Source organism: Pleurodeles waltl, chromosome 10, assembly GCF_031143425.1.
Source record: "Pleurodeles waltl isolate 20211129_DDA chromosome 10, aPleWal1.hap1.20221129, whole genome shotgun sequence".
Lineage (NCBI taxonomy): Eukaryota > Metazoa > Chordata > Amphibia > Caudata > Salamandridae > Pleurodeles > Pleurodeles waltl.
The window spans coordinates 1,008,185,436-1,008,208,729 of record NC_090449.1 but is presented as its reverse complement, the minus strand read 5'-3'; the positions used below and the strand labels follow the sequence as shown (position 1 = coordinate 1,008,208,729).

The 23,294-nt window shown below is 41.7% G+C and overlaps 1 protein-coding gene across 1 annotated transcript in view; it reads right to left on the bottom strand.

The window, feature by feature from the left end:
- Positions 1–23,294, bottom strand: part of ACAD11 (acyl-CoA dehydrogenase family member 11) — a 269,487-nt gene that overhangs the window by 181,896 nt on the left and 64,297 nt on the right. The window contains exons 3-5 of the mRNA XM_069211890.1: positions 12,811–12,936; positions 9,398–9,559; positions 1,885–2,049 (exon numbers count right to left, since the gene is read on the bottom strand). Coding sequence (XP_069067991.1) covers positions 1,885–2,049; positions 9,398–9,559; positions 12,811–12,936 — 453 coding nt within the window. The remainder of the gene's footprint in view (positions 1–1,884; positions 2,050–9,397; positions 9,560–12,810; positions 12,937–23,294) is intronic.

Below are 23,294 nucleotides of genomic sequence, written 5' to 3'. Positions count from 1 at the left end.
CGTAACCACTACGTCCGCGGCACAGAAGGGGTTAAAGCTGGTTGTTTACAATTATGCCATAAGCAACTCACCAGGTCTCTAGATCATTGGCTCCTTCCCATAATCTCCTATTGAACTATTGTAAATACCAGCATTCATACATCTATTTGAACTGAAGTTAGAAACTGATAAACATATCCTGAAACATGGCCACTCACATCTATAAAGTGTGTAGCATAGGACTGTGCTTCCTTCAGGAGTCACCATAATAAGCAACACTTTAGTTTAAAAGACTTGTACAATAGGGAGACAATTCATGAAGTGTAACAAGGATTCCTTGTCTCCTGTTTGCTTCTCCTCAATATCTCACAGGAAAGGTAACTGGGCTCCCTTCAGTGCATCACCAACAACCACTTGTATCAAACTTGAATGCAACTCCCTCACATCCTTCAGATCTGGCTATTGCATTACTCAGATTACTGCAGCCAAACATTGGTGACCTTGAAAACCAAGTTCCTGGATGAAGTAGCATCTGGCCGACTGATTCTTAGAGATGCTTACTTTGAAAATGGAAATTGGTTTAACCTGCAGCAACTTTGCACTGCTGTATTTTGAAGATTTTTCCAAGATCATTCAGGTTCTGCTCTATGACTCTTGAGGACAATTCATGAATGCCTCACAAACAGTGGAGCCCAAACTGTTTTTGGTTCCCAAAGAGAAGATTAGGAACAGCACCCAGAGTTAGGAAAGCCCTACAGATGAAAATAGCTGCTAAAGGGCACCCACAGAAAGTGAAGGTGCCAACATTGAGGAGCTCCTAATATAATCTACAATGAAACTAAATGACAGCACATAAAAAGCAAATGCAAATACCCCTCCCCTCCCTGAATTCAGAATTAAGACAGCACAGCAAACTGACTGACCATGAGATCAGCCCTTTAGTATACTCGCAGCGTGAACCACATGGACAAATTATCAAGAAACAATCATGTTGAGCATCAAGGCAACAAAGCCACCGTGGTACAACTAATTGTAATCCAGAATAGAAGTTTCAAATACAACTCCTCTACTTGCCCCTTTTCTACTGTCAGGTTGACCTTGATGTGGATTCTGGCCTATCACCTAGAAATGGGCGATTCCTGAGGAGCTTGTGAGTGGTGGATGCACTCTGAGAATATACCTTTGAATGGACACATGATGGTTAAAGTTGCAAGTCCTTGATTTTTTGATGATCCCTCGCCCGCCCCTGGACAAGAACCCATGAAATTTTTCACCTACCCCTGCTAGCTACTGACTTCACCTTCAGTTTATTATGTCTGACTGCTTGTTGCACCTTTAAGCTTGAGTTGCTCTTCTGGAAAGACGTCATTTGCTGAGAAGTAAACTGCATCCTATAAGGGACAACTTCAGCGATGATCATAAAATGCAACTAATCGTGAACTAATACACATTTGCTCACATTAACCGTTGCCCAATTGAATGCACTCACAGGACCACAACATTAAATTCCTACCAACAAAGGTATAGTCATACAAAAGAATGCACAAAAGTATAAACACAGTGATTGCACTATAAAGAAAGCCACATTGGTTAAGGAAAAATACCAAATTACAAGAGTGTGCTCACCATCACCTGATTATGGAAATAATACATAGTCAGACTGGACAACCTACATTGTTCTTTACTTACTCAGGCACAGTAATTCACTTTGCAAAGAGGACATTCTTTTGAAAATCATTTGGTGGGATATAACCTTTGTAAAAGTTGACCTAATGTATGCATTTCCGTACTTTTGTGACTTTTTGTCAAAACTTATAGAGACCTTAACTTCCACTGAAATTTTACTTTTTTGTTTAAAAAAATAATGCAATTAGTTGGTGTAGCATTATTGGCTGTAGCACCCACCTCCTTTGGATGAAAAATGATATTGTCCAACCTGAAGTCGCCATGAACCAGTTTTTGTTCATTATCTCTGGCAGGCACATTGTTAATTAACCATTCAGACAGGTCATTCATAGCCGGGATGTCCTTATTTCGAGATCTCTCATACTGTGCTTTCCACGTTAACACCTAAGGTAGCAGGTACGAAGAACAAGATCAACAGTCAGGGGCATGAAGCACAATATACCATAATACATACTCAATATAACCAACTGTAAAGCATAGCTAACATCAAAATGTCAATATGATTAAACATTAGAAAATTAGACATCAAAATAAGGTATTGCACAAGGAAAACACATTCCTTATTTAATTCCCAGCTAGAAAAGACACACAGAAGCATTACAAGTGTGTCCAGTATGAAATTCCTGTATTACTAAGGTTTGGACATGTAGTTGTGGATTATGACAATATTCGTTTTCAAATATCATTGCACACAAAACCCGAAAGGCTTCAACTGAAGTCCCTTGGTGCTTATGGGATATAGAAGAATTGCTGCAGTATCTAACAGTGATGAAAATTCAATGAACTAAATAGTGAAAAATATCATTGTCCAAGGCAGTGTATGATGTGAATGGTGTGCCCACATTGTGAAACTATGTGAGCAAGACCCAAGGGATATGGGGGAATGAAGGCGGTTCTTGCACGGTGAATTATTGCTTATCCTGTCAGCTATGGGTCAGCATAGACCCACAAGTGACAGAAAACTTCAATCTATGCTGACACAGCTCAGTGGGAGCCACAGTCCGCATAATATTCGCTCTCCTCTCTAAAGACTGAGAGTGAAGAGCAGGCAATTGGCCGGGGGGAGGGAAAGGAAGGCCAATGACATCCACTACCCTTGTTTATCGTCTTCCCTGCCGAAGTATTCTTTTTAAAAGCCCAGTGCCTGGGTAGTGGATATCACGAGGCAGGATATCAGGCATATTTTTAGGTCTCACTTACAGACAGCTTATCATTGGTTGGCTTTCTTGTCACTCTTTTTCCTTGCTTTCTATTCAATTGTTTTTCTTTCTCTTTTTGAGTATGTCCCTCTATTGGAGCATAAATTCTTTATCATCCTTTGGACTGAATAACTTGATTTCTTTCACTGGTAGCAACAACTGCGTTTTTCACTTTCTTTGAGCACTCCCTGGGAGCGCATACGTTTTCTAGCTTCCCATCAAATCCACATCCCTCATGAATGCAGTGCTGCTCCCTACGCCTCCCAACTCACCTATAAAGGCACAGCAACAGATAACTTTTTGCCATGGTTTGACTAAAGAGCAAACTTTATTGATTTGGTTTTTGTGAGAAAGTGGATTATTAGTTGAAGTGGATGGTAGTTCCCTTCAAGTATGCCCAGTTAGGTCTCAATAATTTCAACCCGACCTCAACCCCTGGTAGCATTTGCAGACAGCAGACAGGCTTAACTTAGGAGAAATGTGCAAACATTTTCAATACCAAAAGATGTCGAAAATAAAAACACAATTAAAAATTCACTCCAGTTCTTGAACGTAAAGAATGTTTTAATTAATATATAGGCACAAAAACTACAGAAATCCAATGAAGGGAACCAGAGATATCATTTTTTAACAGTTTAAAATAATTCTAGAACTAAAAGCACAACCAAAGCAAAAAGCACCAACTACAAGTATCTGGTTGTGCTATACCGGGAAAAAGCCAAAAGTTGAGGCTGACTGCAACGTAGAGCAGGCTGGATGCAGGGACCAGGTTCAGTGTGGTGGAAAGTTTACTTCCTGGCTTAGTAATTTTTCTGCAGAAAATTCCTTGTTAATGAGGTCATTGGCAGGTCAGACTGCAGGCTGGATCTCAAGTAAGGATCATAGTTGGTAGCCAGCTAAAGTGTGGGTCACTGGTGGGAACCTCAGCTCCTGTGGGAAATTCAAGGATCTCGATGTCTGCTGCAGAAAAGCTCGAGTGGGAAAGTCTGAAGTTTGGGCCCAGGAACGCATCATCGATGACCAGGTGTTTCTCTGCATTGGCCCCTGTAATAGTCCTCTATATTCAGACTTACAAATTTGTCTAGAAGTCAAGCTTCTTATAGCAGGGCAAACTGACAAGTTAAATCCGACCAGCTGTATGATGCACGCAATCCCTTTGTAGCCTCCGTTTCATTTGGTAAAAAGTTCAGGAAAAGTTTTTAAGTGTCCAGACTTGCAGCTTTGAAGGGGACAAAGTACACCCTAACATCAGCCATTGGCCCAGGTTCTTTTTGGGCACTGCTTGGGGGTTAGGACTCAATCTTTCAGAAGCCACCAGCAAGGCCCAGAGGCAAATACAGTTGGAACTGGTCAACTGGGATCAAAAGAAATTTGGGTTATTTGCACATTTTGGGTTCCTGGAGTTTACAGGAGGCTAGCCTACTAGCACTTGCAGTCTTTTCTTCTGTCCTGGATGCAAGTGGGATCAGGTCCAGCCCTTGGGTTTTCTCTCCACATGTCAAACAGCAGGTGCATTCCTTCTTCTGTCTGCCACAGAGCCAGATGTGTTCTGAAGAAGGTATCAGGGGAAGCCACATTTATGCTGGCACTAGCTTGTGAGTGGGGGAGATGCTGATAGGGAAAAAGTTCCCTGTGGCAACTCTACTCATGTTAATAATATTTGTTTAGGGGGTGGCTCTAAACAACTCCACAGTGCACTGATCTGCAAAAATCCAACATGCCAGAACCCCTGCAACCCAGTTATGAAATAGTTTCACACCTATTTCTGCCATCTTTGCTGTCCTGATTACCTGGACAATGGAACGGGAAAGCCTACGTGTGGCCTAAGTCCCATATTTTCTGATACTTCTTTATATATACCCTAAATTTGTTAACATAATCCTTAAAGACACCTCCTCCCATCAAAGTGTCTTTTGTTCCCTTTCCTGGGAGCCATTCACATCTCCTGGTAGGGTGGAATCAGGCTGTCAAGTGACAGCTTAAGGTTAATTCAGAAAGGCTACTAGAGGATTTAGGCAAGAGCAAGGTGACTTTCTAAGGCCACCTTTCCCTTAAGTTGCACAAAACCTGACTTTGATATGATTTAAATATTAAAATCAGTGGTTGAAGTATTTTTCTAGCTAGTCCCTAATTGAACTTAGCACTTACAAGAATTATTGTTTTAATCAATGGGAAAGCCATCTATTCAGCAGTGAAAAGTGACTTTGGAGCATTTTCACTACAATTGTACGTAAAACATACCATGGTCATATTCAGCTTTTTCATAACATGCCCCCATCCTTATTGGCACTTAACACCTATCTTGGGGTGACTAACTGACATTAGAAAGGAGGATTTAGGCCTGTCAAAAGTAAGAGTTTAAAGGGTCAAAAAGGCAGTTTTTAAACTGCCCAGCTAGGCTGCAGTGCAGGCGGAGAGTCATGATTTCACTTGCCACTTTAGCAGTGGCACAGTGAGTGCTGCAGTTCACTAGTCACATTTAACTTGCACTAGAAATGTATAGGTAAGTTGAATATTCATATCAGGGATTAGCCAATTCTACATGTTTTTCAGGGTCAGAGCACATGCACTCGGCGGCAGTGCCCCATTGTTCAGTCTAAACCCAGCAATAAAAATCTAACAGAAAGTGGGTGGGGGGGGGGGGGATTACCACACCAAAATGGCATTTTCTTTTTACAGTTTTGTTTTATTTCTTGAGTTACACATCTTGCATTTAGGTTCAGGTCTTCTGCTTTCACATATTCTTTAAGAATCATCTTACATATATTTGAGGCTGAAGATTATTTTTTACGTAATCAATCAGTCCAGCCATGGAAAGTCAACTAGTTCTATGTTGATGTCCAATATTATCTTTAACACACCATATATGCTTCTTTCTGTCACTCCTAAATCAAACTTTTGCTGCAAAGAACAGGTTACTTACCTTTGGTAACGTTCTTTCTTGTGAATACTCTATCTACCCACAGACTCCTCATCTGAACGTACTCCAAGACGCCAGACTGGATCCAGAAAAGGTTTAACATCGCAATCCTCCTACACACCACTTGATGGAGCATGAGGCTACATGCTGAATCCACACTGCCCTGAAGTGATGGATAAGAGTCACATTTAAGCGACACCACTGAACACCTACACCAGCTTTTTGTCTTTTCCCTTTCCATACCATCAGACGCAAAGCCAGAACAATTGTTGGCACTGGTGTGCTGAAAATAACTTGGGACCTTTTTAGAAGTTAGAAGGAGGCCACATCGCAGAATTGGGGTGGTGAAGAAGTTTACCAATGATAAGCAACTTGTTCTTCTGATGGATAATTCTAATGCAGATTCCTCATCGTAATAATCATTTGGAATAGATAGCAAAGCAGTACCTGCCCAGGTGGAGTGTTTGAGGTGTCTTGCAGGATCGATAAATGCAGTAGTGCTTTGTGAACAGACCCCCACATAGCAACCTGGCAAGTGTCAAGAACAGGCACTCTGCTTCCAAACATAGTTCTTATAGCCTTGGCCTTATTGGAATGGGCTCTTAGACCTTACAGAGCCTTTTTCTTGGCCATCGCACAGCAGATCTTTTGTTTTATTTTACCTCCTTTTTATTGGTTTTATATAGTGTAAAACTACGTACAGCATAAGGAGGTAACACACTATTATATGACATATCACATATAGAACTGTTGAGATCACATTTGGCTCACTAGTCAGCTGGACTCCAGGTCTTGGGAATGGTTCACCATAACTCCCATATTTTCTGATATTTCTTTAGACACCACCTTAATTTGTAAATATAATCCTCAGCCTTGGCACACCAGTCCATGTCCCTTGTCCATTTCGTCAATAAGGGGGCCTTGACTAAATGCCAGTGTAGGCCAATGTCTCGCCTGGCAATAAGCAACCCCGTTGCCACCAGCTGTCTCATAGCCCATCGCTCTCCCCATTCGTTTATAAGTCCCAGGAGTGCAGTCTTAGGGCCTGTGTATGAGTGTGGCGGGCCATAGACCGCCACACTCACAATGGCGGTGTGGATCACCGCCAATGCAGCTGTCCGACCACCACATTACAACCCTGGCGGTCGGACCACAAGCTCTGCCAGGATCTCGGATCCCGGAGGTCTGGAGGTGTCAGCGGTCCTAATCCGCCAGGGCAACTTTGCCCTGGGGATTATGAACTTGTTCTCCACTAGCAGTTTCATGGCAGTACCACCTCCATAAAAAAGCTGGCGGAGAATTGGTGCAGGGGGCCGCAGGGGTGCCCCTGCACTTCGCATGGGTAGTGTAGGGGCCCCCGGGCCAGCACCATCACAATGTTCACTATCTGCTTTGCAGACAGTGAACATTGCAAGGGTGCTGGTGCACCCTGCTGGCTATAGCATTGCAACCAGCTAGATTTCGAGCCGGAGACAATGCTGTAGCCTGTTTCCCGCTAGGCCAGCGAGTGGAAACTTAGGTTTCCGCCCGCCGACCTAGCAGGAAACCCATAACAGCTCCAGCAGAGAGGTCGCCGCATAGGCAGGAGCCACCCTGTTGAAAGTTTGGCAGATGGAGTTTTCCGTCTGCCAAACTCAAAATGGCCCCCACAGGGTCAGGTTCGCCAGGTAAACCCACAATTCTGGACAGGGCCAAGTGTATATAAGACCAGGTAATGTTGGGCATTCCCAGATCATGGGATAAATGCACCCAACAAAACTCTGCACTGGAAACAGTGGGGGTTGTTACCTCCCGTGATTTTATTAAAAATGGTTGGGCTATAGTAAACTTGGCATGAATATTGCAAGTAAATTAGTCTCAGTCTCATGGATACTGCTAAAACGCTAAGGGTCTTCTTCGCCTTCACCCATTCTGTGTCTTCTAAGGGACTGACATCTTGTGCCCATCTGTCCTGCAATTTTTATATTCACTAGTATGTGATACAATTTGAAAATACCCTTCCCATCCAAGGCTGCTAGTGTGATCTTTGCCCCAAAGGACTACAATCTGGTAGGGTGCCTATGTCTCTAATGTGATCTTTAGAAGAAAGGGGCAGTTGAAAAGATCAGTAGAATTGTGACTTACGCATGACGTAAGTCTCTTTTAAATTTGAAAATGGCGGTATGAGGCCACTAGTCCAGAGGTCATCTAATTTAGAAATGCCAATATGATCCCACAAGCAGAAAAAACCCTCTCAACCCATAGGGTGTTTAAGCCCGTTACCTTACCATCACGGACCTCCATTGTCAAGACTTTTCCCCTTTTAAATCTAGTGAAGTGCTTGATGCCAGCACCTCAGCGCCATCAAAGTGGCAGGGGAAATTTGCAGGAAACAAAGAATTTGGTAGATTGACAGATTGCCCAAGGTGGAAAGGAGTCACCTGATGAGCTGAAGCAACCTCAATGAGGAAGATGTTCTTTAAGGTCAGGAGATGCAGAGGAGCAGCTATGCATTAGTTCAACAGGCTTACTCATGAGAAACTTCAAGACCAAGTTGAGGTCCCACTGTGGCATCACAAACGGTTTGAAAGGGAACATGTGCATCAATCCTTCATTAAATATCATCACAATAGGTGATCTCAACAAGAATGGTTGGTCTGGCAAAACATCGAAAGGCCAAAAAGGCAGACAAAAAAACTTAATGGTGCAAGGCCTTTCTGAGCCAAAAACCAACAAAAGGACATCCAAGAACTTTGCTAGTGAGTGGTCAGTCTTATGAATGCCACACTATGCCATTAATTTATCCCAGTGTATGGCATAAATAGATTTTGGGGAAGGTTGCGTGACAGCAAAGATTACATGCACCGCTTCAGGCAGATGATCAAACCCTTTCGTTCCTATAATGAACTACGTGCAAAACAAAAAGAAATAACATGTTGCCAAAAATCTCTTCTAATCGATGATCAATGTTCAATTAAGAAAAACAGATCATAAGAATGCAAAGCTAGTTCTTGTTTTTGTTGTTTAAACAGCAGCTACAATGAGTCTCTGTGACCTGCATTTCACCTTGTCTCTTGGAAGCAGGTATTTTGACATAACAGATTTGATACACTATTTTATTACAGGTGACCAAGTCACAACTCAACTCTAATGAGGAAAATAGAGATAGATGTGCGTACTGGGATTTCAGGCTTATATTTGTTATGTAGAGACACCACAATTCTTGTTGAAGAATACACTAGAATGACGTGTGGATTATCCACTCACTTTATGAGATGAAAATCTTATTTTACCATTTATGTTACTCAAAGCAGTGCAGCATCTGGTCTGTCATATAAATTGGAACACTTTTTTCCTTTTTATAGGTGAAATCATTCTGTTAACATTTCATGAAAATATTTTATTCACCAGCTTTGTACAAAGGTATATATTGTATCATACTTATAGTATTTCTATGCTATTCCAAATTGAATCCAGGGTGAAACAATCTGTGCATGAAAAAATATATATTGGAACACCCTCCGATAAACATAAAGAAGGCAAGACTGAAGCGTAAGATAAACAGGTGCTACTAGAGAGATTTAAGGACACACAGAAAAGACGGAGTTTGCAGTTCCACTTCCTCAGAGGTTACCTGTCTTCTGCAATATCCTTCTCCTTTGCCAAATCCTTTGAGATCCAGAGCATTTACATCTAATGCATGTAGCTGTGCAAGAGTTTCTGTCATAGCAACATAGAGGGCACATCGTTCTGCTGGACTTACTCCAGGCAATGAGATATCTCTGAAGATACGTCCCTGAAAGAAAAAGGCATTCTTTAAAGAAAAGAACATTACCCTAACTCCAACACCATTTTGCCTTCAGTCACTGCCTATGTCCATGAGTAAGGGATGCTCCCTTCATCTTTCTGTAAATGCTGCCATTCTGCTACATAACGCCTATAATGACATCAGTCAATAGTGAACCAATCATTGCATTCTTCCACCTACAGTCTTCTAGATCCAGAATCTGCACTTAAGACTAAGATTCATGACAGAGACCTATTTCAATTGAGGGCCTATAGACAGAGTATAGATCACACATTTCTATTTCAACTTAGGCTCGCACTACGAGTGGCCATTAATTCCAAGGGGCGCAGTAACTGTAGTGGCTGGGCCCACTAGCAAAACACAGGTTTGGAGGGAACACTACTGATTGTTCCAAGCAGAGGCTTCACCTGCTAAATGCAGGTGAAGTCTCCAAGTAGAATATCTGGAAATTGGCATGTTGTTCCCCAAACACTTGTAACTACGGTTATTTCCACCCCCTGAATTATTGGGAGCCACAGTAAAGCAGGAGCTGTGTAACACGCTGGGACTCTTGTAATAAGGCATAATATGCTTTCATACTTAAGAGGTAGAATCTGTAGGACCTGGTTGCTAAATGAAAACCTCTGAGCTAGCCAGAGTCCTGATGAGCCAGAGTCCCTGAAAGAAAACCCATATATCTTTGTTTAGCAGAGGAGGAAAGGACTGACAAGAGCCCCAGTAGGAAAAAAGACACTATTTCCAACAAAGTGAGCGCTTTAAAGAGCACTAACAATACTAACTCAAGTTGGAAGAAAGCTTTATAAAGCTCATACAAGCGTTGTACACAAGACGGAATAGAGCCCTCTCTCTTAAGGTCCATCATTCTATGATTGAACAGGGATGATTTAGAAACGCCTGTAATAATGCCTTCTGACTAGAACTTTAAAGAATTAAGCAAACAGCCACTCAAGACTATATCCCTTACTGGCTCTTGCACAAACCTGTGTCCAGTTCTGAGGGTTACGAGAAATCTGCATCCAATCTGACTTTGCTGATGTGGAAAGATCTTCAGTTTCCAGATCTGTGATATTGAATTCCAGTATCGGTAGATTTTGGCCAGCATAAAAGACTTAGCACCGCATCTGTCCAATACTGAATACAGGTGCACCACATCTTTTAAATCATTAAGGGCTAGATGTACTAAGAAACGGGTTTGTGACTCGCAAATTGCGAGTCTGATCGACTCGCAATTTGTGACTTGCAAACCCATATGCAGAATGGTGTCCCTGACAGCATCTGCGAATCGCAAGGGGGTCGCAAAGACCCACCTCATTAATATTAAAGAGGTGGGTCGCAATTTGCGACCCCCTTGCGACTCGCTGCACTCACAAAGATGGTGGCCTGCTGGAGACAGCAGACCACCATGTCTGTGACTGCTTTTTAATAAAGCAGTTTTTTTTTCTGTATTGCAGCAACGAGTTGCAATACACTCGAGAAAATGAAACGTTTTTGTTTCATTTTTTCAGAGCAGGCAGTGGTCCTGCCTGCTCTGAAAAAATGTTTTTAGAGCCATTCACAAAGGGGAAGGGGTCCCATGGGGACCCCTTCCCTTTTGCAAATGGGTTAGCACCCATTTGAAATGGGTGTTAACTGCGAATTGCTTTGCGACAGCGTTCGCGGTCACAAAGCAATTCTACATCGCGATGCGAATCGCAAATAGGAAGGGGAACACCCCTTCCTAGTTGCGAGTTGCATTCCCATTTTGCGAGTCGGTAACCAGGTTACCGACTCGCAAAATAGGAATAAGCATCACGATGCGCGTTTTGCATGGTGCAAACAGCGAAATTCGCTGTTTGCACCATGCAAAACGCTTTGTACATCTGGCCCCAAGAGTCTAATCAACTCAACTCAACTCTGACTGATGTTCCTTAACCAGGAGATTCCTATTTTCAATTTTACATGACAGGAACTGGAGATCTTGACAACCTTAGCTCATGATCTGCCCACTGCTTCTATCTGATTTCATTGCATACATTTAGTCTACATTTTTTATGATGTTCTAAAATATTAGAAACTGCACATCCTCCCACAAATATCCATCCTATTATAAGCGTGATCCATGCGTGAACAATTTCTGACGTTTCCCACCATATTCTGCATTTTGTTAAGAATGTTTTTCAATCAGCTAGCAAGACAGATGAGTATGTTTAATACTTCTTCGACAAGTAACAATCTACAGGTATTATGAGTTCAAAGCCCCGCAAATTCAGCTCACTCTTTCATCATTACAAGGTCTGTGAAATGGATACTAATATATTACTCAATATTAAAACCTGTTAGTTGGAATGCTTAGAACTGACAGGAATGCATTATTAAGCAGTAACCTCTGCGGCTTCAAACACTTAGCAAATGGATTACTTGTCCCAGAAACTGTTTTTATTTAGAATGCATTTTGTTAGTATCACGGTGGTAAATATGCAGACCTTGAGATGATTGTATGACGTTAGCATGCATGCCTTTACCACACATGTGATACAAAGCTCTGACCTTTACAATGTATTGCATTAGATCATGGTCTATACCTCACACTCTTGTGGTAATATCTACATATACACACATTATACACACACACACACTACACAAACAAGGGTGAAAGTAGAGTTATACGAGAGGACAGTAGTTAGATTTTAACCAAAATTTACCCAACATAAAAAAACATTCAATGAAAAAACACTACTCTTTTAAATCCAAAAGGGACTCAAACTGGCTATTTATACTTAAATTATATAAGTATAACTTGCACGGGTGTAGATTTCAGACGTCATCAGTGATGTAATATATGATGTCATACGCAGAGCAAGTCAGTTCCTGTGGCCATCTGAAAAGTGACTTGACCTGGGGAAAACTGAGGGGGTGCAATACTTATCGTGACTGGTAGCTACCGCATGGAAAGACGTCTGCAGGGAATTCGGATAGCTGCACAACAGGAGTTTGATCAGGGATTAGAATGTTGTCCCATATTCATGCCACAGAGTAGCAAGGTAATGGGGACAGACACCCAATACAGATCTTTACACCAATGCACATATCATTATTATGTAGACATTAGGATGCTCCACTAAACAAACTATTTGCTATATTTGATGTAACAACTAGCAACAAGTTTGGAAATAAAGTACAGAGAAGGCATGCTTGCATGCATACTGTAAAGAAATAATAGCTATTGACCAAAACGTACACACATATATACAACAACACACCTGAACATGTTCCATTATGTAAAACTCTGTTCCGATCACTGTACTATCATCACAGTACAGTAGCGATCTGGGTACGGGAAATCCAACGGAGGATAATGCTTTCTGCACACGATATTCTCGGTCAATCTAATCAAAAGAAGGTTAAAGAAACATCAGTTATGAAAAATATGACATGCATTTGGCCATGGCAGCAACCTACATAGCAGCATTGAGCTCCAACATTGGTAGGCAAACAGACTCAGGTGTTGGTACCATATGTGTTAAGTGATAAAGAGTCTACTATAGATAATCATTTCATGCAGATTGTGGGCTCTTCAGTCATATTCAGGAGCATTGCCACATTTGTGCAAGAACTTGGAAAAAAAGGATATTTCAAAGACAAACTCATCTTTCAAAAATAAATGATTTGCATTCTCTTCCTAAAAAATATTTTTCTGTCTTTAGAAAAAAATAAACGTTTCACGAAAAGAACGTTAATCAATTAACAAAGATAAAAAACAAAGCAGAATAGAAAGTAACACTGAAGCAACTGATTGCTGCGTCATACTACACTAAGGTGCAGTCACAGTTTAGCCAGTCAATGTCTTAGCTCTGAGGAGCAGGGATTTTAAATGGCGGGCATTTCACTCTTCTGTTTTTATCATTATTGTTTTTTACACAATTCTTTTTTCTGAAGCAATTTACTTACTTCTCTTTGCATTATTTAGAGACGTTTTTACGATGCATATAATTTGTGTGTAAATTTTAGTGACCTTCTTAGTACATTGTCCTTCAATGACGGTGTGTATGTACAGCGGACACTAGATAGTTCCAAGCTGGCTTGTTGCATTCTGGTCTTACATTTTGTTTTAAAGAATGTCACTGTAGCCAGAGCCCAGATGTGAACACCTACGACCACTGCTGACCTGACAGAGGTACTATAGCACTGAGTCATTTCTGCTTCCTTCCCCCAGACTAGAATGGGGCAGTAAAGCAAAGAGGCAGAGAGCTCATTCTTGGTGCCCCCTTCCCCTTACTATGAAACCTTCTCCCATTAAAAAATGTACTAGTCAACACTGAGGGTCGTCTACATAAAGGGGGTACTGATGTGTGGTGGTTTTTAATGTTGAGAAGACATCAGGTGGACCTTGAAGTTGACAAGTACATACTGCATGGAGCCCCCCCCCCCCACTTCAGTGGCAACACTCATTGACCTCGAGGGGCGTCATTTACAAAAGGAGTTCAAAGCTTTAGACCTCAGTGATAAGAAAGTGTTAAGAGGAATCATGGTAAGAGGATTTAAATGGCAAGAAAGCATCAACGCCTGAAGAGACCATTGACAACAAGATGTTGGCAGAAGAGGACAAACTTTGTGTGGGTCACAAAAGGATATGAATGCTCTGGAAAACTTTAAAGTTAACATTTCTAAAAACAACACTTTCGATTATTAGTTCTAATAATAAACACTTCAAAAACAAAACACTTCCAAACATGTTTGTTCCCAAAATATACTGACGACGGAACTGCATGAAAGGGAATAAGGGTATAAGGTACATGGTTTGGGGTATAGAATTAAACATTTGAGGTATGGGGTTAGAGAATAAGGTTTAGGAATTAATTGTTAGGATACAGGGTTAGGAGTTCAGGGTATGCAGTTATGTATTAGGTGTCAGCGACCAAGGGCATTGCGTTAAAGATATAGGGGTCAAGAGTATGGGATTAACCATAAGTGTAAGGATTAAGGGTATAGGTTTAAAGATACAGTGTTAAAGGGCTGGAATTGGCTATTAGGGATTAAGAGTTTATGAGTTAAGGGTGACTAGTATAGGGTATATGGGTTAAGGCTGTTCGGTTTGGTGCTGGGGTATGAGGTTACGGGTATAGAGTAAATGGTATTGTTTTCATGGGCTGGGGCATAAAGTTCAGCATTTGAGTACAGGGTTAAGTGTTTCAGGTATAGGATTTAGTGTTTTGGGTATAGAGGTTATGACACTAGTTAACAAGTCAGTGATTTGGGGTATAAATGTAACTCCTACAATTGCACTGATTTAGTGTTGCACTGGGAAATTATTGTTTTAGTTAAAAAAGTATCCTTTTTAGTAAAAAAGTATTCTTTTTTGTGGGAAATTATTGTTTTAGTTAACAAAGTATCCTTTTTAGTAAAAAAGTGTTGCATTTCTCTGTAACATTGCACTTAATTTGTTTAAATGGCACTTCAATTTCTTATTGATGCAATTAAAAGTATTAAAGACGAACTGATGCTACGTCACAGTTTACGTTTTAAATTTATAAGTGTTAAAAATGGGGTCTCTAGCTGGCAGTTGGTTTGCACCCTATCCTAGTAGGATCTCTCACTCTAGTCAGGATAAGGGAGATACCCGCTCAGATAACCCCTGCTCATCCCCTTGGTAGCTTGGCACGAGCAGTCAGGCTTATCTCAGAAGCAATGTGTAAAGCATTTGCACATAACACACAGTAACACAGTGAAAACACTACAAAAGGACACCACACCAGTTTTAGAAAAATAGCCAATATTTATCTATTTAATACAAGACCAAATACAATAAAAATCCAACATACAGTAATAAAAATACTTCAGTTTGATGCAGTGTTTCCCACCACATTGAGAATTACAAGGAATGCAGGAATACTTAATCCCTGCTGATTCAGCCCCCTGGACATTTCACCATCTAAAAGCTTGGGAATTCTTCAGGTGGGAACGGGCCGACAAATGGGCAATCGCCCTGGTAATCAGGTGTAGTGTTTCCGATTTCCACAGTATGTTTCCGATTTCCGCAGTAATTTCCCATAGTTCATGGGGAACTCAGATACAAACATGGAATCCCGTGGTATTTCGGCATCCCACGTTTACTGATACCTTGGGTTAGAGGTCCAGGAACGCCAATGTGGTATTCCAGTCCTCAATATAATTAGGCCCCATGTCATTTCGGTACTGGCAGACTGTGTTGGAATGTATTTTCCCATTGAAATGGGGTGATGTCCCTGTTTCCACTGGAGATATCACATCCATTGGGTCCTTACTGCACAGCTAAGGCTGATAATTGGTACAACGCACAAGCATTTTCTTCTGAACACCTTGCCCAGACAGCAAATATTGTATATAAGGTTTTGTCAGGAACAAGGACTTCTCCAAGTATAAATAATATCAAATTGGTGGACTGAAAAGCGCTCCAGCAACCCACTCGCATAGTGTGCCTTTAGACATAAAAGAGCAACAATAGCTCTATCACCAGGCATGCTTGGTACTCTGTAGCTAATTATTTGCCTGTCAATCGTTATCTTGCTGTTATCCAGGTCTGCATTGTGTATTTCAAATATCTGCATTTTCCTCAGCAAGCAGGGGAAATTTAGCAGGTCCAAGACCATCTTTTGTAAAACTTAAACTCTTGCTAATTCCTAATCCGAGAACTGCAGGTCAAGGTATTTATCTTCTTTGACAAGAAACAGTGATGTGGACATTTCTAAACCACCTTTTTCTCAGAGGTCCTCTAATGATCATTTTAGGGGAAGTTTGTTTTTTTAATCCCATGCACACTATCTTGTGCAATTTCAAGAGGTAAAAGAATACTTAAGCTCTACATACAGATATTAGGATGCTATCATCAACAATAGTTAGTACAGTATTTTTCTCGATTAAAGACTATTCTTTCCAAATTTTCTTCCATCATATACCATATCAGATTCATAGACCACAAAAAAAGAGATAGTTCTTATAAACTGAGGAGGTCTTACTAGCAAAATCCAATCAGTAGAACCAGAGATGTACAACTGTAAAGGCTTCAGGTCTTTTAGGTCATGCCTAAAAGCACAGAGCGCCACTTGCTGCAATTCGGTTGTGTGAGGCCGGGTGAAAGGCACAATTTCAGGCCAAATGCGATAGACAGCTGCCTGGATACAGGAACTAGGTTAGCCCTGCTGAAAAAGTTACCTTCAAAGTCTAGCATGAAGAGTCCAGTCCGTGGTGGAGGGGGCCGCGAGGAGCAGGAAGAGCGTCACAAATAATCATCACTGTATAGTGAAGAGAAGGCCTGATGCCGTGGATGGCCATCACTATTGTGAGCCTCTCGGGCTTCGTGCATGGTTGTTGCTGGGGATTTGCATTGGCGGCCACCACAGGCTGTTCATGCTGTAGCACGAAGTGTGAATTATGCACTGCTAGGTGTCGCTAGTGGTCGCTAAAGAATAGGGTTCACCAGAGCTTCACATTGGTAGCTGACAAAATCTTGGTGCAAACAGGCCCAGATTTCTCATTTTCTTGGGGAGAGCTCAATTGATGCCACACCAAGGGTCCAGAACATGAGAAGCATCTTGTGGGGATAAGGAACTCACTCCAGCAGAGGTCAGCAGGGACCAGGCAGCACGTTAGCTGGGCAGTTGCAGAGAGGATTCTGTAGCATGTTGTGTCATTGTTGCTAAGAACAGGAGGTCAGTCAGCTGACCCTTGGACTCACCACAGCCTCGAAAGATGGGTGCGGGTTCAATATTCCTTCTCAACAAGCAGGGGAGCACAGCAGCACAGCAGTCCTTCTCCTGTAGCATTGACATGTCCAATGGTGTACTGAATAATTGGGTCTGAGGGTCCAATACTTATACCTAGCGCCAGCTTTGATGTAGGAGAAGGTTCTGGAGGTTTCTACCCACAGAGGTGTCTGGAAATTCCTGCTTCCTTGCCCCAGCTTGACGGGGGCACAAAAGAATAGTGTCAACCCCTTGGTTACTGTGCTCACGCAGAGGCTTTTTGATGTGCAAGTGTAGTAGGTGACAGCTCCTCCCCCTCATCAAGTCAGAGATGACCCATCCTGCCAAACACCTATTCATCCTTTGCCCCACTGTCCGGGCACAATACACAAAGACCAACTGCCAGCTACACCTAGTCATGTGACCCAGGATACAGGCTGCAGGCACCTAATGGTAAGGATAAGAAAATGCCAACTTCCTGAAAGTGCCATTTTCAGTATTGTTACTTAAAATCCGATGGTACCATTAAAGAGGGTTTTAAATTACAATTCTATAGCCACCAAACATGATATTCCTATATGCCCCAAATTGAAAGTTACAACTTATTAAAGGTAATAAGGGAACACAATGTTATCCTATGGAGAGGTAGGCCTTGCTATAGTGAAAAACAAATTAAGGAGTTTTTTGCTGCCTACTTAAAAGTACTTGTCCTACTATTTAAACACAATGCATCCAGCCCTCTGAGCAGTTTAGAGCCTACCCTAGGGGTGACAAGTATAATAAAAAAGGAATGTTTAGGCCTGGCAAAAGGTTTATTTTGCCAGGTGCAAATGGCAGTTTAAAACTACACACACTGGCTGCCCTGGCAGGCCTTAGAAACGTTTAAAAAAGCTGCTTAAGTGGAAGGCACAATCAGTGCTGTAGTCCCACTAGTGGCAAATAATCTACAGGCCCTAGGTACATGTAGTACCACTTTACTATTCAAAGAATCCACAATTCCCAAGCCAAAATACTGTTTTAATGTTCCAACATATTTAAGGGAAAAAGTCATAAATTTTCTGGATGCCCATATTCTTTAACAGATGTTCCCCCATTTTATCTAATCAAGATGGTAGCCCAATGTTTGTCTCAAAACTATGATCCAAGGTCCGGAGCCTACATCTTAAATAGGTTCAATCCATAAACCAATAGTCAATCTATAGTTGTTACTGTAGTTTACAATCAACATTTCTACATCAAAGGTAATGGGATAAATCCTACTTCTCAAGCAATCCAAGTATCGCAAGATGAAACAGTCCTCTTTAGTTCAAACTGTTCAACTATTTAAAGAATTTGGCATGTTAATTGATTCAAGTTAAGTCTTGTGCTGTTACAATGTCCCATTACTGGAGTTCTAGTGTTCTGTGGTTAAACATTGGCTTTATAATTATTGATACATTGTTTTGCTTTCTATGCTCAGCCTCACAGCTTGTCTTTGGCTTTATTTAAGATAGTTTCAGGATACACTTATCCAATGCTACACATTTTACCTTTGTCAGCTGGGAATATGCCAAATGTTGTTTCAACTTTCATGATGATAAGGCTATACTGTAGTGAACTGTTGTCATCAATTTCCCTTATAAGTAATGCAGTATACCATTTCCATCTCTCTAGGATATATCTACATCCAAGAAATTGTTTTGCGAGATTACTCACCAGCAGGGCCACACTACTCTCTACCCTACATGTGTGTAGCAATCATGACCACCAGAACATTTAACAGTTCTGTGCTGCCCTAGTATTATTGGAATAAACATGCATGATGTGTAAAGTGATGTCGTTGCAACTGCAAAACAAGCTTCAGTGGGACTTGGCAGCTGTGAAGTAACATGTGTGCTCAGAGAACCGAATGCATGATGTGTCACAGCTCAGAAGTGCTTTGTCACATGTTGCCTGGCCTTCATTGACTGGGATATGCACATGTACGTTTGAACACCATTAAGACTGGCATTTCTTTGCTCTCTACTGATGAAGGATGAGATCCAGAAACATATACATGTGTCTAGAGATATACAGCACTATTTGTACCAACTTTGGTGAAAAACCATAGTCAAATTTGATGTAAGCTCTAATTGTGTACAGCATTAACCATAAAGCAAAGGGGCGAACTGTGCTGGGATGTGAGGCACTGTGCTCCCAAACTGCTTTCTGTTTAAAAGACTCTTTGAGCCAACATGCTGACGAGTTTTAGAGATTCATCTGTGTGCCTGTGAGGGGTGCTGTGACCTGTGAAGATTTAGGCAGCATTTCCAGCAACCCAAAATGAAATTTGTTTTCTCTCTACTGATGAAGGACTAAATCCAGGAACATATGGATGTGCCTAGAGATAAACAGCACTATCTGGACCAACTCCGGTGGAAAACTACAGTCAAATTTGAAGTAAGGGCTAATTGTGTACCGCATTTACCATAAAGCAAAGGGGCAAACTATGCTGGGATAAGAGGCAGTGTGCTCCCAATCCCCCTACCATTGAGACTTTGGACCACACTGTGATACCACTCATTCTCTGAAATAAGCAAGTGGACAGCTTAGGGCAGTACAATAAATACCTTGGCATGGGCAGCAATGGCATAGCAGTAAACAGTTACTTACAGGAGTTCGCCCCCCAATGTCTTACCACAGGGAGTAGATAATTCCCAGTGATGAGAACAATGCCTCTCCACTATCTTATTTTTTGCAGTCTTTGCCTACATTAGTTAAAGATGCTCTTATACCTATAACATGTACAACACTGTCCCATTCATCTCAGTGCCTTCACAATATTCCTTGGGGTTCCTCAACTTTTAGGAGGGCTGAACAGCTTTCACTATGATGGCTACTGCGACCTTCAGGGGATACCCAGCAGATCTCTCATCAATTTACCCAACCTCTCTGTTAATCGAATGTCGAGCATCCTCCGAAAAGTGCTTCTTGGTATGTTGTCCAACGTTTCCATCTTGTTTTACTGAGTTACCGTGGTAGTTATGGTATTTCAAGGTCCCTCAGATCTTCTAGCAACCTCCAGCTTTTTGTCCTCCAGTTTTTGCACAGCAGCGACACACGCCTGTGCTGTCTGCTCTTCTACAAATACCTTTACTTTGGTCTCTATGACCCACACAGCAGATTCAATAGCAACTTTTTCTCTTAAATGTAAGCTTATAGTGCATTGGTAGACTGGAGGAGCAAGTTCTCACCATGTACGAATTCAGACTCATTAGTTGGCAGTGTTGATGAGTCCCACTGCGTGTTCTTCTGCTTGCGCAGCGTGGCATCAAAAAAAGTCCGCTTTGCCCTTCTTCCTCCCAGTTATGCTTTGTTCCAGTTTCCAAAGCTGGTTTACAACAGGGCCCTCTCAATGTTTGGGGTTCCGCCAAGATGCGAGGCCGAGGTCTCAAGGGCCCGTCCACAAGGATACTCCAACAAGACCTCTTATTTACATGTTCATGATCCCCTGCTAATAAGGGGGAGTAGCCGACAAGCTGTGGATATCAGCTGCACTCTTCTGGCTCGCTCACTGCTTCTTGGCAACCTACCCATACCTGTGAGCCATCTGCCCAATAGTGATGCCAAAACACCACAATAATGCAAACCAAAAGATAGATAACATAACGTGTATATGTAAAGCGCACTTTCACCCTAATAGTTATCTAGACAATGAAATAACAGACATCTACTGTTACCCAATTTAATGGTACTCATTTGATCAACCTCTGGTACATTTACAAGTAACAAAGAACAATCAGAGACAACTGCTTGTCTGGCAAAGAAGTGCTGCAGATCCAGGTTTGATAATTGAAAGTGTAAATTTTTTAATGTTTGGCCTGCGACATCTCCTCTATCGCTCAAACATACTTCTTTACACAATATAAAATCCAAAACACAAATCAGAAACTTTTGTTTGCTTAGACTAAAAAAAAAATCATATGAAGAGCTCACTAATTCTCTTTCATGCCATTGAAGGTCTGTTGTAGAGCCATTTTAGTGATGTCTGTGGGCTTGTTATTTTAGCAACTAGGCCTGCTGCCTGTGCTCTTTAGTCTAGTAACATTTAATTTTATTTTATTTTTTTCTTTTAGAATCAACCACATTTGTGGTGATGTTTTACATCACTTTATCTTGCTGTCCTTTTGCCTACGAGTGTTTACATTTCTTAGCAAAACATGTTTTCACTCTGTACTTTTTCAAGGCTGCAATGAGACAGGATTGCCAGCACAAGTAGTATACCACGTCTCTAACATTTCACAGAAACATAGGTATTTTTACGTGGGGAGACTTTCTCAGAACACTAGTTGTTTTATTATAAAAACATCTCTCTGTCCTATGCACGTTAGAGGGAGCTTCTAGCCAAATGACTATGACTGCATGCTGTCTGACTTCGTTACAGCTGCTCGCTGAGACTACCGGTTCCCTGGCCTATACGAGAATGGTGTCTCTATAGACGTAAGGCTTTTCCGCTACTGTCGTACTCAGGTATGGGAGATAATGTGCTCCCAGAGGGGTCCTGAAGTGTGGTTTAGGGCTTATCCCGCTGTGCTCTAACATAAAACATTAGTAGCGTAGGTAGGCATCACACATCTTGCATACTGGCAGTATGGTGGGACTTTTCTTGTGTTTCACTTTTCTGGTCACCATTTTGCTTCTAGTATGTTTCATCATCCGAATTATCGAATTTCATGTTTTCTTATCTAGGATGCAGCTGATTCAATAAATCTTATTGAACCATTCCCTGCTTCTGTTTGTCTTTGTATGTGTGAGGAGAATGTAACTAAAAGAAAAGGATGAGATCTGATCCACCCTGATTTCCCTGAGAAGTCACAATGTCATGCGCCTGGTTGCCAAAAATCACCCTAGCTCTCGGGCATAAGTGAGGTGCTGCTGACTGTCCGGAAACAGATTAGGCTGGCAGTTGTCACATGGTGTGGGATTGGACTCAGTTCCCCATAATTCAAGTGAAGCTGCAGCCCAAATCCAGCGGCCTCATTGGTTCAATGAGAGCCAACGCAACAGGTAATTTGGTCCAAACTGAAGGGGAAAAAACAATGAAACACTCTGTATCACTGAAGGTTTAAAAAAAAAAAGTTTTAATGAGTATTGGATCAGGCAGAGTTTGATGGAGCATGAGCACCACCGTAAATTGGAGGTGCTTGCGCCCCGCCAAACTTGTGGTTTTATTATTATTGGTGTGAGAACTGCAGGGTTCTGAACATCGGAGATCTAGCTGGAGGCTGTGAGTGTTGGCCAGCTGTAAGAAGCCCTGGTTGACAATGTCATCCACATCCCCTTGCTCCTATAGGTTTTGGGGGGTGCCTGCACATTAACTGTTCACCAGCAACCATCACATCTAAATGTAATTTGCCGATACTGTCAACGGCATGGAGTACCACACTTTATTTTCTTTCATGCTGCTTACATACATGCAAAAATACAATTACAAAAAATAAATGCAGATGCTACAATCACATAGGGCAAGGGGCTGATTAGTATATTTAGACTGCCAAATTTGATAGCTGTACTAATTCGTACATGTGGAAGAAGATAATAAAAATGAAACATGGAAAAACACTGAATTCACTAGGATTGAAAGGTTTTGTCACATTAACTGTGGGGCAATCATCACAGGATGTCTTGTCCAAGTTAGCTGTTCTGCCATAATTAGTTACTACAGAAAGGGCCACAGCTGGAAGTACCTGCACAAAGACTAGGTATGTACATTTGGAAGTTGACAGGGTGGTGATCGTGGTTTAAATGAGTGAAATTGGTTTGAGCTGACCATGTGTCCATAGGAAATAGTACAAAGGAAAATGACGGAGGTCCTGAATACTCCATGTGTTGGTGGACATTTGCCACCCCATTAGGGACAGCTGGTATGAGAGAAAAATAATCCCAAAGGGTGCTCAGGGGAATAATGAGGGTGTACTCAGATGTCAGGCCAAGGGAGTTTCAGCAAATCCCTTCTATGTGGCCAGTAACTTGCTCATGGTAATTGTGCCTGCCAACCCTGCACCTGC